General features: G+C 45.9%; 1 protein-coding gene across 3 annotated transcripts in view; it reads left to right on the plus strand.

Moving 5' to 3' along the window:
* Positions 1-18,759, plus strand: part of TNIK (TRAF2 and NCK interacting kinase) — a 368,490-nt gene that overhangs the window by 268,059 nt on the left and 81,672 nt on the right. For all 3 annotated transcript variants that reach the window (XM_079155119.1, XM_079155118.1, XM_079155117.1), the window contains exons 9-12: positions 1,793-1,871; positions 9,269-9,444; positions 12,347-12,413; positions 15,686-15,890. In XM_079155119.1, the coding sequence (XP_079011245.1) occupies positions 1,793-1,871; positions 9,269-9,444; positions 12,347-12,413; positions 15,686-15,890 (527 nt within the window). The remainder of the gene's footprint in view (positions 1-1,792; positions 1,872-9,268; positions 9,445-12,346; positions 12,414-15,685; positions 15,891-18,759) is intronic.

The following is an 18,759-nucleotide window of genomic DNA, read 5'->3' on the forward strand; positions in this document are numbered from 1 at the left end:
ATTCAATTGTTGCCTTTTTTTTTTTTTTTAATAGAACTGTGCATTGAACTATGACCTCACACATGCTAGGCTAGCACTCTACCACTGAACTATAACCCCAGACTTTTCATTTTATTTTGAGATGGGAGGTCTCACTAAGTTACCTGGGCTGGCCTCAAAACTTTTGATCCTCCTGCCTCAGCCTCCTGAGTAGCTGGGATGACAGGCATGTGCCACCACACCAGGCAACTCTAACTTTTCTCATAATATTGATGTTTAGATTTTTGGGTTTCCATGCTGTTATTTGAGGCATGGTGACCAGGACCGGCAATCCTGAGAGCCTCTTGAGTTCCTTAAGATTTGGCACACTGGTGTGGCAGAGCGTTGCTGTCTGCTGTGTGGTGGCCATAAGAATATGCCTCTCAGGCTTCCATGGAGGAGGTGCCACTCACCCAGGGCTCAGCTGCTGGAATGGCACTGAGCCTGCTTCTCCCAAGAGCCACTCCCCATCAGAGACCAAACATGTCTGGGAGACAATAAGACACACCTTTTCCTGAAAGACAAGATTTCTTTGTGGCAACTGAGACTCAAAGCAACCCCGTGTGACTCTGCTGACCTGCCTTGGACTCAGGGCAGTCAGACTTGAGGGCCACCTGAGGACCTGCCCAGCCTTCCTGGATCCCTCCCTAATTCCCTTCACACTGGAATTTTCCCCAGTGATATCCTTGCATGTCTGATATCACCTCCGTGCCTGCTTCTGAAAGGACTAGTCCTAAAACATGCTTCTCATCTGAAGGACGGGTCGCAGCTGTTTACCGTCAGGTTATCACAGTCTTTATTTCTCGATCTCGATTTGGTTGATTTCATCTGTCCCATGATTGGTTTGGAGCATTTGTTGACACAGTTCCTCTCATTCAGAATATTAGTAGGCATTTATGAATCAGAAGAACATTATACTACAGTCTTAAAACTGTATTATCATTCTTGATGCGTGGTAAGTGGGGCTAAAAATAAACATCCCTCCACAGAAGGTGGTTTTTAAGGAGCATGTATTCTGAGTCTAGGTACAAAGAAGAAAAGTAGTCCCAGCTGTTTGAAAAGTAAATGAATAAAATATTTTGATTAAAATAAGAATATATGAGAGCTTTCACCGGAAATGATAATGACATGTTGATAAGTTGAGATATTTTTATAACTTGGCTCTTCTGCAGACTCTGTTTGCCTTCATCCACTGGTCTTCTTGGGACCAGTGAAATTAAAAACAAAACAAAACCCTACATGAAACCTGAGAAGCTACTCAAGATATGTGGCAACAATGAACGATGTTCTGGGATAGTACTTTGGACTCCAGAAATCCACATAGAAAATACTGAGACTGGATGAGCCTTTAGTGTAAAGAAATTATACTTTGGATTATCAGATACCTTTTATTTTGTGGCTTAGGCTTTTGCCAACTAAAGACAACTGTCCCCATGATACTTGTCATCGCATGTGTGCTTTGAATGTCAGATGGTTATTTACAATAAAGATTGTTGACACTTCAAGTTACTCTCCTTAAATGTGAAATAAGAGTGTTCCCTAGAAATGTTAGCATATCTGTTTGAAAGTTGTGGTGTCTAATGAGGTTCTTTTAATTAGACATCAGCTCTTGTAAGTGCATGCCAGATGGAAGCTTTCAGATCCTCTGCCCCTGGGCTCACTGGGCTTGTGTGAACCCAGGAGGTCATCTGGCAGTGTTCACTACACAGCAGGATGGACTTGGCCTGGCTTTGGCCTCCTAACTGGAGCTGGCCCTTGTTTTGGTCTCTTGCAGCTCTCTGTGACATGCACCCCATGAGAGCCCTCTTCCTCATCCCCCGGAACCCAGCACCTCGGCTCAAGTCTAAGAAGTGGTGAGTTTGGTCATCTGTGTTCTGCAGATCTACGGGTGAAGTTTTCCTGTGAATCGCTTTTGAATTAGCCCAGACCCCTGGGTCCTGCTGAATGAATTACACTTATAATAACTATGGCTTGGTGGATGACTTTCCATGTGCTGTCATTCATCTTAGAATAGTAGCTGCATTACCTGCTTTTTGTACAGCACATCATTGCCCCACACCTGGCAGGTACGGAGCTATTAGGTAAAACAGGTGGCAGAGCCCAAGTAATGGCATGAAAACTCTGACTTACAACTCCACGTGGTATCTTTCCTGATTGCACAGAACATCTTATCAGAGAAGGTGATGGTTTAGTGTCAGCCTGTTAGGGTGGCTGACTTCTTTTGTTCCTCAGCAATGATTCAACAGTGCACACACACACCTGATAGTAGCTGAGATGACTTCTCTGGCGTGAGCATTTGTAGTTTTTCTGTGGTTTTCCCATTGCTTTCTCTTTATGGCAGGTGATACTGGCTTCTTTTGGACAGTGATATAACCATTGCTTTTAATAAGCTTATTCTTATAAAAAAGTGACATATTACAAAGAAAAGCACTACATAAATATTATGGCCACACATAGGTACAGCATAAATTGTTGGAGAGAATATGACTGGTTATACCAGATGTCAGACTTTTCCTTTCTTGTGTACATCTGTGGGGACCCGTGTATCTTACTCTATAACAAAAATCATGGCTTCCTCCTTCCTTCTGCGGAAGTGGTGCATCTGCCCTGATGTGCTCTTCAGTCTCTGGTCCTCTTGCACTGGGGCTGATTCCTGCCCACTTGTGACCTTCCTATCCTTTTCCTAGAGGCACATCCTGGCCAGTTAGACCAGGAAGGGACAGCCCTTTGTCCCTTTTCATGGCACTCCATGATCAGACCGGGGTGGGGGTGCTCTCGTGTTTCCACCCACAGGCTCGCCCCCCCTCCACACAGGGAGCAGTCTTAATTAATACCAGTCATCTGGTAATGACATAGCAACCCTGGTGAAAGAGAGAGAGGGAAGGAGACTGCCAGGAAAGAGGCGACAGCCTCCCAGCTGCCAGGCCCGCGAGGGGAGAGTGAGTTGCTATTGGTAACAGGAGGCAGAGTCTCCCTGCTTGCTTCCTCTCAGAGGGTCAGTGTGGTGGGAGACACCATTCTCTCCCCAGCAACAGCCTTCCATTGGGCACCGCCTCACATGTGATCCCAGAGCGCCGGAGGCCCCCATTCCTCTCCCCTCCCTGGATCAGACTCCTGGGAAGAGGAGCCCACTCGTTCCCTCCCCTGGAAGTCACAAGAACACTCCAAAGCCCCCTGCCTGCTAGGTTTCTGCCTGTCATTGTGCCAGGCCTCCCTTGGAGCCTGCTGTATACAGGGGGCTTTACTTCCTGGGCCCTGTCCCACCTTCTCCACCTCTCCCGCCTCTGCTCCAGGCTAGATATTTTGAGCTTTATCACAGAGAAGGACAAGCCGTCCACCATGTGTTGTATCTGATGGCACAATGAGACCACACACTATTCTTAAAATCTTTGTATTAATTGCCAGCCTTTAAAAATGTGTTGATTTAACTGTACCTTTAGGTTTCTGGCTTCTTTTCCAAAGGGATAAAATATGGCCCTGATGAGTAATGACTGTTCCATTTTGGGACAAGAGATTGTCCCTTTACCCCAGTTGCTGTCTTTTCCCAACTCTGAAACCCCAGTCAGCTGTTTGGCACACTAGGTCTGCTTTCCTCTTGACCTTGGTCTGCACCGCTGCTTTGAAAGCTGCGCTGACCCACTGAAGAGTGAGTGACAGCCCTGAGCTACTGTGGCTTTTCAGTCACCCTGTTCCCCAAAGACCCCCCCACTGACCTTGCTGGAGAAGTAGACAATTCAAGGGAAAATGGAAGCTGACTTTTCCACTTCAAACCTTTGACATTGAGAACTAATTTTGATGATGCTGAAGAAAGCTGGAGAGGTTTAGAAACTGAGGAGGCCAAGCCAGTTTCACTTCATCCTGGGTGCATGTCTTCCAGAGGGGAATGGAAGCAGTCAGAACAGGAGGCCCGTGCTGACCAGGGCAAGGAGAAACACTTGGCAGTTTGAGAGCCCATTTCTCACTAAAATTCCTGCCCTTGCAACTGGTTGACAGTGCAGCCTCCAGCCAGGCCATACACCCGATACTCATCCTGGCCCCCACTGCTCTGCAACAGAATTCCAGCTTTTAAGTGAAAATATGTAAGCACTTCAGAGTACTTGATCTTAAAACACCAGATTCAAAGGGATTTGAAATAGTCTGGTGTTTGCTTTAATAGGCTCTAGTGTTTAGAAGGAAATGAAACATTTTCTTTTTCTTTTATTTATTTATTTTTAATTAAGTAATTTATTTATTTTTGGTACCAGGAGTTGAACCCAGGGGCACTTAACCACTGAGCCACATCCCCAGCCCTTTTTCTTTTTTTATTTAGAGACAGGGTATCCCTAAGTCGCTCAGGGCCTCACTAAGTTGTTGAGGCTGACTTTGAACTTGCGATCATCCTGCCTCAACTGCTAGGTGTGCACTGGGACACCTGACTTCTGTGTTTTTAAAGGAGAGGAATCCTACTTGCCCCACCCCCAAGAAATAAAACTCCCGAGTGTTCTTCCATTCCCAGCTGTTCACTGCCTAAGCGACTCCTAGGTCAGGTGCTCTTCTTGGTGTGCGTATCAACACTTTACCAAAGTTGGTGCCTTTGCCGTGGACATGGGGCTCTGAACTCATTTCATTGGGCGCCATCAGTGAGGGTCATTTTCAACTAGCTTTGCTGACTGCAACATACAAGACATCTAGTGTCTTAGTGAGGCACTTCCTCTCGTTCACTGAAGTTTGTGGGTGGGAGGCAAAGGCTGCTGCTGGCCTCACTCACAGGACCCTGGCTCGCCTCCCATCAGTGCGTGAGGACAGGCCTTGGTGCTGCGGGGCTGGGGCGCCACTGCGTGTGCAGGCAGCTCTGCCATGCCACTTTGGGTCTCAGTAGGTAACCAGAGGACACCAAGGATGCTCTTACTCCATCTCCTTTCCCCACCAGCAAGCGAACCGTAAGGCCGGGACCCTGATTCCTCCTCCCGTCTCCCTTGCTGCCCACATGGGTAGATCATCTCCTTCGGGTTTCCTCCTCCTCTCTCTGCCCACCTGCTCCTCCACACCTGCCCTGTACTCTCAGCGCCATAGCTTCCCTCCAGGGCCTTCTGCGGGACAGCATGACTCTTCCTGTAAGCAGATGGTCAGTCTTGTTCTTTTCGTGCGCCCTTTAAATTTAGAGTTCTCATAGTAAAGCAGTGGTCAGATGGGTCCATTAGGAAAACCATAACTGCTCATATGTGCAGGATTCCCCCGTCCAGACCACGCATGCTTGTTCCAGACGCGTAACCAGGCAGAGTGTGGGCCCGTCCTCGTTGCAACCCAAGCCTCCTGCTGTATTCCAGAGCTCAGTTACTTCACAGATTTCTTCTTCTGATTCTTGCTGGGTTGTCAGGCACTTTTGTTTCAAGATATGACAAAGCTCTATGTGTGTGTGTGTGTGTGTGTGTGTGTGTGTGTGTGTTTACTAAAGAAAATAATGGTACTGTAAAGCAGATATCATAAAATACTTTAAATACACTGAATTTGCTAGCGGTAGTGTGATTATGGTGTTTATTAAAATCAAAACAAAAACTGCTCCACAGACCTTTCCCGGTAGCCTTTTATCGACAGTCTCCCTGGAGGTGACAGCCCTGTTGACCTTCCTACTGGCTTATCTAACTTGAATATACAGAAGATAATTCCCACAAAGAACGCTGTGCCGTCATGTGCCGCATGATGGCCTCTGACAGTGGTGCCATGAGATTGAGTCTCCTGGTGTTGTAGCCATCTCCACCTGCGCAGGTGTGCTCTGCAAAGGTGGCACAGTCACCAAATTGCCAAAAGCATGTTTCTCAGAACATATCCCTGTCCTTAAACAACGTAAGTGAATATAATCACAAAGCGAGTACAACTTAAATTTCTGCTCCCCAATCTTAAAAGCAGATGCTCGGTTCCTTAAGCCTGGTGACAGTGGAAGGATGCTGCGGTGTTGTCCTCACAGTCATAGGGCTAAGAATAAAAGAGCAAACAGAGAGGGATGTGTGCTGTCTGGCCCTGTTGTAAGTGTTTTACGTGAATTAACTCATTGGATCGTCACAAAGGTCTTGAGATAAATACTGATAATCCCATTGCAGCCAGGGAAAACAGGCACAGAGAAGTTAAGTACTTCGGTCACAGCCACACAGTAAGTGATGTGAGCCCAAAGGAGAGAAAGAAGATAGTCTATGAAATAGGACAGGGCCACTTCAAATTTTAAAGTTCAAATTGCATTTAGAGAATCCCATGATTACCAAAAAATGCTTAGCCCAATCATTATAATGGTTTTGTAACCATCTTTAAAGCATTTTAAATCCCCTAACATAATTTAATATATAAATAAGATACGGCTGGGAATATGAAGTGTTGCTGATGCTGATAGTAGAACTAGTTCCTCAAAAAGTAAATACCACTTGTTAACATTCATCTCTCCCTGCCAACACTTGGGAAGTTAGTATTACTAACCTTAGGTGTTTTATTTGTCTTTTCTTTTGTTTTAAGAAGACAGAACTGCTAGGTGTGTTGACACATACCTGTAACCCTAGTGACTCAAGAGGCTCAGGCAGGAGGATCATAAGTTCAAGGCCAGCCTCAGCAATTTAACAAAACCCTGTCTCAAAATTTAAAAATAATAAAATAAAAGGGCTGGGGGTGTGGCTCAGTGGTTAAGTGTCCCTGGATTCAATCCCCAGTACCAAAAAACAAAAAAGGTCAGAACTAAGTTACCAGTAGCAGAGATTAAATCAATAAAATTACATAAATGTACTTTAAACCCATGAGAACACTCAGCAAACAGGAAATATTCAACATAGGTGAAGTGTTTTCACATTTAATTAAACGTGCAATTAAGCACATCCATTCTTTGGTCACACTAACATAAATAAGAGACAGCAAACTCTTCTTTGAGGACATGTTTTAGGTAAGATTGTTTTCTCTTCAAACTCTGCCATTTGAACAAGATGTGGAATACATTCCCAGCTTTGTAGCCCTGCACGCCCAGGCCCTCCTTTAGACCCAGAGTGATTCTCTTGACTCTCTCTGTGTTCCCTCCCACCAGAGGGCACTGGAAATGGAACTCTGATAGCTGGTTCCATGAAACTCCATGAGCAAGGTTCCCTCCCAGAGATCTGGAGGATTCTCTGGTTTTTTTTAGACGTCATTGTGAGGAATGGAATGTACAGTCTATTAAGTCTGGAACTCATTTTTCAAATTGAATGTGAGTTCTTTTATTTATCGCCCTCTAATTAATAGTGGAGCACTTTATAAAAGATAAACACTTCCTCCTAGTCACCAGCAAGAGAGAGAACTGCCATTTGCATTCTTGTGAATATTTAATGGCTTTCTGTCTTCATTTGTTTTTGTTTTCTTCTTTTAAAAACTAATTCTCCTACCTAGAAAAGTGCTGTGTGGAGTTATCTGTTTCTTTTATGGAGGTTAACCTCATTGTTTCCAGTTTATTCCTTCGGAGAGTCCATTATTTCATTATGCTTTTCTTGCAAGGTCTCTCCTTGGATGGTTCCATGTTTACACTTGCACAGATTTCTTCAATTGGTCAGAGAAGGGAAATCACATCTTCCCTCCAGACCTCCCCATTCAGTCCCCCACACGCACAGAGTTGAGGGTAGTCATAGTGCAGCCCTTGCCCAACACTTCCATTCATGCATTTTTCATTTATCAAACATAGAACAGTAATTATTCCCAGGATGAAAAGATGACTCAGATATATCCTGACCCTGCTGAGAATTTCCAGTGTGGGAGAAGCAGAAATACAGGCTGAAGGACTTGACAGGCAGGTGCACAATATCCATCCTCTTATCACTGTTTCTAGTCTGTGGTGTGGCCTATCCTGGTTCATCCTTGGATAACCCCAAGCACAGAATATGACTCTTATTTCTATGCAAAATATTTTCAAAACTTAAACATAGCTTAAAAATTTGGGGGGAAAAATACCAATAATTCAGTACTTCAAAAACATGGAATACCAATTTTTAAAATACGAAAAAAAAAATTTAAACATAGAATAAAATGAGAAATCACTTTGACATAGGCAGAAATAGAAAGTAGTGCCTCTCATGTTTGAATATTAAAGTACACACTTCCCATTTTGTTCAGGCCTGAAAGAAATAAATATGGCTTGCTGGGAAACTTGGGAAAACCTTTCTGTGGGGCTCCACAGTGCACCACAGCAGGGTGACTGAGAGCACAGAATGGCCCCTTCCTGCTCTAGGCAAGGTGGACAGGATGTCCAGGGTTCTACCCAGGTCTCCAGGGATAAAGTACTGAGCTGTCAGTGGAGTGCCTGGGAAAGGTGGAGTCAGTCGTGAGCTTAATTATTTATGACTGGATGATTTCTTGGAACCTTCAGCAAGAACATGCGTGCCCAGCTCATGAATCATGGCTAAAGTTCATCATTAATTTCTACCTCTTGTGGACTTGCTGCCATCTTGTTGGTGTGATAGCTCGTTCCAGCATTTCCCTCCCCCCCACGTGTCTCTGGCACAGGGTTTATCTTTGAGGAAATAAGGGCCTTTCCAGAGAGAGATATGTGTGCTTCTCCGTAGGAACTTAGATCTCAATTTTCGAATCCTTGGGTTGATGGCAAAAATACATACATCTTGTTCTAATTCATTGGAAACCAAAGTTCAAAGTGATTCTGAATTATCTGTTAAAAAATTTGCCTAATTTGGTCCTCCTTCCCATGTGGGAATGCTGGTCATGGTGCCCGCCCCCCCCCAGCCCCGCTCCCAACCCTTTGCTTTTCTCCAGTTGGTGTTTCCTGCCTCACTGAAGCAGCTCATCTTAATGCCCCTGGCATACAGTGGTCTCACTCCTAGCTTCAGGTTTCCCCTGATTTCCTGCCTACCTGAACCTATTTTCTCGAGACTGATTTTCTCCCCATTCTTTAAGGCCCCACTCTGGTTTCCTCATTTCAGTGGCCCTTCCAGCTAGGATCCCCAGGGACAGCTTTTTCTTCCCTAATTCCTTTTAGTCTTCTGTGTAATGTTATGTATAAACTGTGCAGATGCTTTCATATGCTAACTACCATATGTTACCTCAATTCTGTGTTGATGGTGATGATGCCTTTGACCCCCGTGGTACCTAATATAGTGCTAGACCTGATTAGTGATTGGTTGGTATCGATGCTGACCGATGATGCATGGGACTCTCTTTTTTTTTTTTTTTTTAATTCCAGCATTTTGAAAAATATATATATATTTGCTTTTTTTGGATTGTCATTTTATCTTGTGGATTCATCTCTTTTGTTTGGCAGGTCAAAAAAATTCCAGTCATTTATTGAGAGCTGCTTGGTAAAGAATCACAGCCAGCGACCAGCAACAGAACAGCTGATGAAGCACCCGTTTATACGAGACCAGCCGAATGAGCGACAGGTCCGCATCCAACTCAAGGACCATATTGATAGAACAAAGAAGAAGCGCGGAGAAAAAGGTCAGACGCACATTTGTATTTCAGCAAAGGAAACAAAAGATGGAATGGTAAATTTGGAGGTGATTGGAGATTTCAGATGGGGCTGCGATGCTAGTGCAGGGGACCACCTGTGAGATGGCAGTCTTTGGGCATCGGTAGAGTGAGATCCACTGCTGAAGTGGAATCTTCCATGAGAAAATAGATCTGTGTGAAATATCACCTCTTCCAGGCACTGAACAAACGTTGGGTTGTGTGATACTATGAAGCACTTTAAAATGACAAGTGATTTTCTTAATTCAAATGAATATTCATGCTCAGAAGACTAAAAATCTACAGAAGACAGACAACCTGAAAACACAAAATTCATCTAGTTGACATTTTTCTGTACTGACAGTCTTCAGCATTTAAGTTTCTGTGCTCTGAGGCTCATTTCTAATTCAGTTATTTAGAAGTCGGAAAGAATTTTCTTAGAGCTGCAGTGATATCAAAGATCATTAGGTTGCCAGACTTGCTGTATAGAACATCAGAGTTTGAGCTGAAGGTCATTTGATGCATTTCTTTATTTCATTGACGCAAAATCTCCTTTCTCACACCATGCAGTGTTTTGGTGCATCTTTGGAAAGGACATGCCTTCCAACCTGGGGCTCTAGTAGTGTACCCTCCTTGTTTGAAGGCTTGCCCCTCCTTCACTTGCATTCTGACCCAGTGAAAGCTCACATGACCTGGGGCAGGTTTAGGGAGGTAGGAAAGGTTGGGGTGTGGAAGACAGATGGAGAAGACAGCAGCAAAGACTTGTTGGATGGAGAGTAGGAAGGACAGTGGGCAGGGAGATCACAGCAGAAGGGAGTGTGGGCTGGAGGGGTGAGTGTGGAGCGTAGAGCAGAAGACCAGAGATGGAGTGGGGCAGGGAGTCACTGTGATGTGCTTTTCCTTGCTTCACTCTTCTCCAGCTCTCCTTTTCAGTTCAGAGGGAGCCCTAGAGGGTAGCAGACAGGTAGGACAGAAGTTTGCCTCCTTTATTTGCATTTCTCTCCCTTTTTTGCCTCTGTAATTAGCATCCATGACACAGTTAGGTGTGTGAGCTGAGGATTAGGAAGGGGCAGCCAGTAGACTGGATGGAGAGGTAAGATCAGCAGAGGGTTGAGACAGGAGGAGAAATCCTCAGTGAGGGTTCTGGGGAAGGCCCCCTTCTTCTGCAGCCAGCCTCAAGGACTCGAAGGAAAGCATGTGATCAGCTGAGACTCAGGAGTAGGAGGTCATGAGGCTGAGACAAAAAGGAGGCCCATCTCCAGTCATGAGTAGAGGCCTAGGGATAAGTTATCAATCAGGCCTCAAAGAACAGGGAGACCAGAACAACCCAGAGGGCTAGGCCTGAGGAGAAACCCATAGGGCAATGTCAAGAAGTTCCAGGACTGACATTTCAACCGCTCTTTCTCTATCATGGTCGTGGGTCTGGATTGAATTCTAAATCCACATCCCAGGTTGACCTTCATTAATGTGATGATGACACTGGCCATGGCCATTTGCCTCTTATAATATGATTAGCTTCACCTGGAAAACAGGCAACATGTTAGAGGATTATTATGAGAAATAAATGAGACTGCAGGTAAAGTACTCACACTAGTTGCTTGCGTGGGAGACACTCAGCAAATACTCGCTACCTTTCTTCATGGTCATGGTAGTTCTGATTTTTGGTTTGTCTTGCCCATTACGTTCTGATCCCCTCTGGAGCACAGACTCCATCTTATTCATGTTAACTTGCTAACTGTCAATCAGAACACATTTTGACTACATGTTAATCGTACCAGTTGTCACAAGTTTCTTGATATTTATCAAGATATGTAAAGACAATTTGTGAGGCCATGTAAGTCAAAACAAAATGCCACTTTAAAAATGACTGCCACCATGATAAATCATTTAGCGATTAATAAGTTAACAATGGGCCAAAGAGTTTGATGTGGGTGGCTCTACAGTAGGGGTTACACAGAAGAGTTATTTTTCAATCCCTTAGTTTCTTTTTCATGTGACTTTTGGTACCTGTGAACTGATATTTAAGGTCAGCTGGGGCAGTCTTGAATGTAGTTAATGCCAGGTACCTAAATCCAGTTGGGGGGAACTGGAATATGACAACTCAGGAGGCCTGGAAGTGACTCCAGTCCCATGTTGATAACAACTGTGGGCTTCGATTTACTGATACAGTCACACATCACTTAATGACCAGAGGTGTTCTGAGAATTGTGTCATTAAGCAATGTCATCTTTGAGTGAATATCATACAGTGTACTTATATAACCAGGCAGCATAGGTCAATCACTGGACACGTTCCCTTAATGTAGTCAAGAGATGGAAGCAACACAAGAGATGTCTGAATCTGCAGGATAACACAGCATATGTTGTGGTTTTTTGTTTGCTTGTTTTTGCTAGGGGGGATTTGTTTTTGCAGTGCTGGGGATCAAATGAGGGCCTTGCACATGGTGGGCAAGTGCTCTACCACTGAGCTACACCCCCAGCCAGGCACATTGCTTTATGGTAAATGGTTTTTTTAGAACTGGAAGAACACTCTAAAATAATGATTAATAGTAGGGTGAATACATCAACCAGTAACACAGTTGTTTGTTATCATTACCAAGTGTATGCTCTGTACACATGTGCTGTACTTTCATACAGCTGGCAGGGCAGTGGGCTTGTTGGCACCAGTATCACCAACAGGTGAGGAATACCTTGTGCTGTGAAGCTGGGACAGCTGTGATGTCACTGGGTAGTACGAAACTTTCAACTTCATTTTAATCTTTTGGGACCACTGCTGCGTACACGGTCTGTTGTTGGCCAAAATGTCATGAGGTGGCTCATGATAGGACGCGAAGAGGGGTGGGTTCACTCAGCCGTCACCTTCCTGTGCATTAACAGAATGAATCTCTCTTTAGATGAGACAGAGTATGAGTACAGTGGAAGTGAGGAGGAAGAGGAGGAGAATGATTCAGGAGAACCCAGGTATGAATTCGGAAGCTGGGCCTTCTGATTTCCATATTCTGAATTGTGTTCGTGTAAAATTCACTTTTCCCTTTGATTTATAGGTTCATTTTTAAGAATCCACCAGGGTGGTCTTATTTAATTTATTGCCTACAAACATGCTCATTAATTTGGGCAAGTTTCCTTAGGCAGACTCTTAGGAAAATGTGGAAATCAGCATATTCTTTATCTTGTCCCCTAAGATTTGTGGTCTCTATTCAAGATCTTGTTTCCTCACATATGTATCATGTAAAGTGGTTATTTATCTGGGTAATGCAGAACTAAAAGTACTTAAAACTGGGACTTTGGGGAGACCTAAGTGATATTATCAGACTCGAGTTATTCAGCTCATTGCTTTGTACCTTTGAGAAGGCCTCTGTCCTTGCCATGTGCCTCGGTATGCTCACTGCAGCCTAATCCAAGAGGAAATGGTTTCCAGGAAATTCAATTACACTCTGGAGGTGAGGCCCGGATGGAAATGTCCCTGCCAGTCCTGCCATCACACGTCGGGCCCTGAGTCAAATGCTTCACGGTCGCTGTCGTCATTCCCATGTGGTGACTGCACTTGACTTTGCTTCCAACTTTCTTCCAGGCTGTGTTTATAAATAATTAAGACTGGGGGGCTGGCAGTGCTGGGATTTCTCTTTCGTAAGAGAATTCATCTGGCAGAAGCTCAGTGAGGCAAGGCCATACACTGTAAATGCCAAACAAGATCGACAGGGGGAAATGCCCGTGCAGAGGGCCACTGGGACATGTGTGTCTCCAAAGTCTAGCCAACCAAGGAGTGAACCCTAATGCTGCATTCGAAGGACCAGTTCCCACGTCGCTGACACCGAGCCTCCTGACCAGCGGCAGGGCACTGCAGCAGGAATGAACTGGACGCCTGTGTTCTCTTGAGCTCACTTGAACCTGTGGAGCTGGAGTCTTGCTAAGAGGCTGAGACTGAACACACAGGGCCGTCAGTTTTTCTCTTTTCGCCTGCCACAGGATTTCTCAAAGTCCAACACTGAAGAAGTCTTTCCTTCCATCTAATACATAGCACGTCGGCCACCCCCCACTTTAGCTACATAAAAACGAGGACTGTCAAGCAGTGACGTGGAAAACGAACATCCTTCTAAGGCAAAGGGCCAAACGCCCTGCTTTCTGAGAAGTGGTATGCTATTTTTTGAAAGCTTACCCAGATGGTCATGTCAGCCCTCTGACCATTCTCGGAGAACAGGGAAACCCTGCCTCTCCAGCACTTGCTAAGCTGTGCATTAGGAGTCACTTAGTGATCCAACCCAGCTATCATTGTAACATGTCATTATATTGTACCATGTGGAAGATGGTGTGCCAAGTCCTGTTTTTATGGATGCATCTAATTAATCTTCATGATATCCTAAAAAATAGAAAAGGCAGTGGTTATCTCATTTTAAAAATAAAGTGACAGCTCAAGGGTGGCAATCAGGTCACATACAGAGTTAATAATTGAGTCACTAATGCAGCTCAGGTCCCCTGACATTGATTCAACATTGATTAATATTAATGGGGTATTCTCCCGCATACGTGAGGTGAGGTTCCTAAGCCCCATCCCCTTCGCACAACGCAAGTGGCCTGTGTACAGAAGCACCATCATTTAGGGTTGTTTTAGAGTTTTACACAAAGGCAGTAAGTTTTAGAGGAGGCATGTTAATGGACTCCGAGATTGTCTACGGAATGTCACAAAGCAAGCCTTTTTATGTCACTTTACGGCAGGATCTCACACAGCATGCTAACAACTCTCCTGCACCAAACCTTGGTCCTTTTGTCAACTGCCACCAAACCTGCATTCCTCATTCCAGTCCTCACCACCACCACCCAGCTGCCAACACAAAACCTGCAAGTCATCCCCCACTCCACACATCACTCCTGTCCAGGGGCTCCACTACATCTGTCCCCAAACACTCTTTGGGTCTCTATCCCCACTGCTCCTGTCCTAGTTAAAGCCTCTACCCAGAGCCATTGCAGAAGTAATCCCACCATTAGCTTTGCAGACTGTGATCCACATTGGAGCCACACAGACCTGCTCCTGGGGCTCCTCTCCTAAAAGCCTTCCCATGCATGGCTCGATGGTCCCCCCATCTGCCTCTCTACCTCCTCATACCATAATCCTCTCACTCCCTTAGCTCTGGGAGGACCAGCTGGTGTTCAGTACCTGGGAAAGGCCACACTGGTTCCAGTTGTGGGCTCTGAACTTGCTTCTCTTCTACTTGGAACACTCTTTCCATTCACCGATTCTTGCTGCTGTTTCCCTGGAGCCTGTTATAGTAGTGCCTGTCACATTTGCAGGTGCTAGTAAATATGGTTAATGAGTTTATTTCAGGTAGAAGGTTCCAGAAAGATTTAAAGGGCTAAGTTTGAAAAAACAGAAGCCATTTTCCACCTCTCTGCAGAACCAGGGAGGCTATGACTTTTAGCTGCTCCCCTGCAGTTAGATGGGAATAGAGCAGCCTCAGACTATCAGCAAAATGGGTAGAGTTTATCCTCTTGCTCTCCCTGTTGCATGGGCACACTTGGATGCACACACATGCAAACTGCCCTCTTATGAATGAGGAAACTGTTGCTGAAACAGAATCTAGAAGTCAGCGATCTGGGTGGCAACTCCAGCTGCACACTCCTCTGACAAAACCAAGTCTCAATGGCAGTGCACTGAATTAAGCTCCCGACTCCTTGAACTTAGCAAACTCGGTTCAGATCCTGGCTCTGTGTTGACATCAGCTTCAATCTTTTCCCCTCCCTGACCCCAGTCTTCACAGGAGCAGCCTGACCCTACCTCCTGGGGCTTGGTGTGAGCGGGAAGGTGGTGGTGTGGATGAGGGTGATGTGTGCTTGTCCACCAAGAGTAGATCTCCTGCCTGGTCCTGAGGGTTCAGTTCTCTTTGTTTACTCTTGTCCTGTGTGGAATCAGTCAGCCTAGTGCCCGGGGCTTGCACACTTGCTACCCTCATAAACAAATCTCTGCCACACATTACAGTGAGGGAGTGGTGTGGACAGTCCTGGAGGAGGTGTGACATCCATCTGGGGATGGAGATGGCGTACATATGCACTAGTCACACTGCAAGGAGCCTGAACACACCTCTCGTCCTCAGGCCCTCTTTTTTTTTTTTGCAGGTAAATGACTGAACTAATGGAGAAGCTGGGAGCCTGTGTGCCAGCCCTGCTGCCCTGCCGCAGGACCCGCAGTAGCCATGGCCCCTGCTCCATGTAGCGACCTAATGGCTCTTTCTTGCCCACAGCTCCATTCTGAACCTGCCAGGGGAGTCCACGCTGCGGCGGGACTTCCTGAGACTCCAACTGGCCAACAAGGAGCGTTCAGAGGCCTTGCGGCGGCAGCAGCTGGAACAGCAGCAGCGGGAGAATGAGGAGCACAAGCGGCAGCTGCTGGCCGAGCGCCAGAAGCGCATCGAAGAGCAGAAGGAGCAGCGCCGGCGGCTGGAGGAGGTGAGCATGGGGCAGGCCACCCTGCAACCTCTCCCAGCCACGGTCACTCCCTAGGCGTCCACGGAGAGCCCAGGTCCCACTCGAGGCGGGGCCACTTCCTGGTTGGTGCTCACACACCTTGACTGCAAAGGAGAGTGAGGCCTGAGAGGACTCAGACACAGAAGACTGGTGCTGGGGTCACTTTAGAAATGTGGGTGGAGGCCTGCACCCCTTCAAGTCTTGCTCCGTATCATCTTCTTAGTCAGGCCTTCCTTGGCCACCTTCCTTAAATGGCACCTCCTCCCTCTAGCATGTTCTATTCCCATCCCTGTTTTGGTGCTTTTGTGTAAGTCTGACCCCTTCAGATGTGCTCTGTGTAAGTCTGCCTCCCTGCTAGAAGGGTAGCTCCATGAAGACACAGGACTTGATCTCTTATTCCCTCCATCCCTAATGTGCCTGCAGCAGTGCCTAGCACCTAGTAGGTGCCTCATGAATATTTGTGGAATGGATAAGTTACTATACAAATGGTCTCAAGGTGGTCTAGGTGTTACCTAGACCACAGAGAATCAGCAGATAAATGAGATGCCAAGTGTGGAAGAGCAGAGCCCGCCTGTTGATTCTCCTGTTAAGCCTGGGAACAGTTTCACGAGTCCTTCTCCACACCCTCCTTCAGGGTCTGTTCTTTAGCTGATGAGTAAGACCCACCTTCAGCCGCAAATGCTGCTGTCAGCTGCGTGGGAAACCACACTGCCGGCCACAGTTGCCTACATGGCAAGTCCTCGGCGAGGTCTCACCCTTGTGGTTCCACAGACCTTTTATTCAGGCCTCCCTCCCAGAAGTTTACCCACATCTCCAAGGCCTCCATCCTCTGCCAGATAAACGAAAGCCTGTGGACAATTAGGAAACCGAGAGCACTGAGCTACCGGGGAGATTGGGCGGCAAATGAAAGGCTCACTAACTGCACCGTAATTGGGTAGTGATTTCACAGGTCTCCCAAACACCAGCTTCCTCCTCATTAATAGGTTTACAATGGTCCACTTGCTTTGTCAGGTGGCCTCTGTAGAGTTAGAGGGTGGTGAATTGCAGACACCAAGAGCAGATTGCTTTTTAAATGGTACATTGAGATCCGGCCTCCCTGCTTTAAATCAGTGAGGGCCTCAGTTCTACTTTGCAGTAAATCCCATCAACCTCACTATGCCCCTGGAATATTAGTTTCAGACCAGCAACAATACCCAACAGCTGCAATTATTGAGTGATTTCTGTGTGCCAGTTACCAGGCAGGATGCTTTGCTCATATCATTTTGCACATGTTCATTACCTTTGTTCAAAGTACATATAGTCCCCACTTAACAAGGAGGAAACTGAGGTTAAGGGAGGGGCTGTAATTGGTACCATATCACAGGGCTGGTAAGTGAAAGCAAGGATTTACACCCTGTGATCCCTGGTCCCATGCAGGCCTTCTGAGACAGTAAGTGTAGCTGTGTAATTAGAGCCTTGAACTATGATCCTTAAAATTGGACCTTGAGGCTTTGGCAAAGAGCCAGTTTATTTGCAGTAGGCAAATAAAGCACTTTGCAATCTAAGTTAAGTTTATAATATCATTGGTGCAAAGAAGGTTAGCACATGTAGTGTTTACTGAAGTGCACCTGTTATCTGGTGTTCCAAGATTTATGATGCCAAAGACAGACAGATGCTGTGGGACAAAAACCTTCCAAGCAGCGGGAAGCTGGGTGACATGAGGTGTGGGCATTAGGCAATTCTCAAGAGATGATGTAGATGTGTGGAAATGGGAGGCGTCTGCGTGACCTCTGGTTACCTCCCAGGCACAAGTGGAAATTCTCAGGCAGGAACTTGCAGCTGTCCTCTGGTTTCGTCCTTCAGCCCTCCCAGGCCAGTTGTGGTTTCTTGTACCAGCCCCCAGCCTGGGGCCATGCCGTTTCCTTCAGTCTCTCAGGCCTCCCAAGGACCAAGGTGTCTGCCATTTAGACCCAAGGCCTCCTCCTTCCGACTTAGGACCAAACCTGGCCTTTCCTGCTGCTCCTGGTTAGGCTCCTTCCCTTCAAGTGCATGTCCCAGGTCCCCACTGACTAAAGCAGCCCAGCCTGGAAACCTTGACCCTTGATTTCCTCTGCCGGCTGCTGATTTCTCCATTTAGTTTCAGGCTGAAGGCCCTTATCACATAACCCTAGAAAGTTCTCACTATCATCCCTTAAAGCTTTTATGATTCTCAGGAATGCACACGGGCATGCACTTATATGAATTTTCTTCTTTTTCCTTTTTCATTTTAACACACACTCTTGATTCTTGGACTTTGATCCTCAATTGCTGCTGTCTTTTCAGAGGGCACATTGTTTCATTCTGTTTTTATTTTTTAGATTTTCTTCTCCTTGCCCATGATGTGATTTATTTGCACTTCATTTGTTTATTCATTCAGTTACTAAAATAGTAATTTCTAATGATTATGAAGCTCTGACCACGTGAAGGCATTCGGGTCCGTATGTTACATGAATTGTCTCTTTTAATCCTCACAATAATCCCCAGTCTAAAGATAATACAGCTGAGTCTTAGAGAGGTTAATGACTTGCTAAAGGTCATACAGCTCGAGAAGAAACCAGGTTTCAAGTCCAGAGGATTGGACTGCAGAGCCTAAACCCAAGTCACTGCCTGTGTCCTGCCTCTGCACTGACAAACTGCATTTGGCGCTTCCTGTGTTCTTTACCAGGCCTATACTTCTGTGGTTTTTTTTTTGTTTTGTTTTGTTTTTTTTAATTACTGTACTGAGGATTGAACCCAGGGCCTTACACATGCTAGAAAGCACTCTATTGTGGTTATCCCCTAGCCCTTTTTATTTTATGTTTTGAGCCAGGGTCTTGCTAAGTTGCCCAGACTG

Source organism: Sciurus vulgaris (genome assembly GCF_902686455.1).
Source record: "Sciurus vulgaris genome assembly, chromosome: 10".
Lineage (NCBI taxonomy): Eukaryota > Metazoa > Chordata > Mammalia > Rodentia > Sciuridae > Sciurus > Sciurus vulgaris.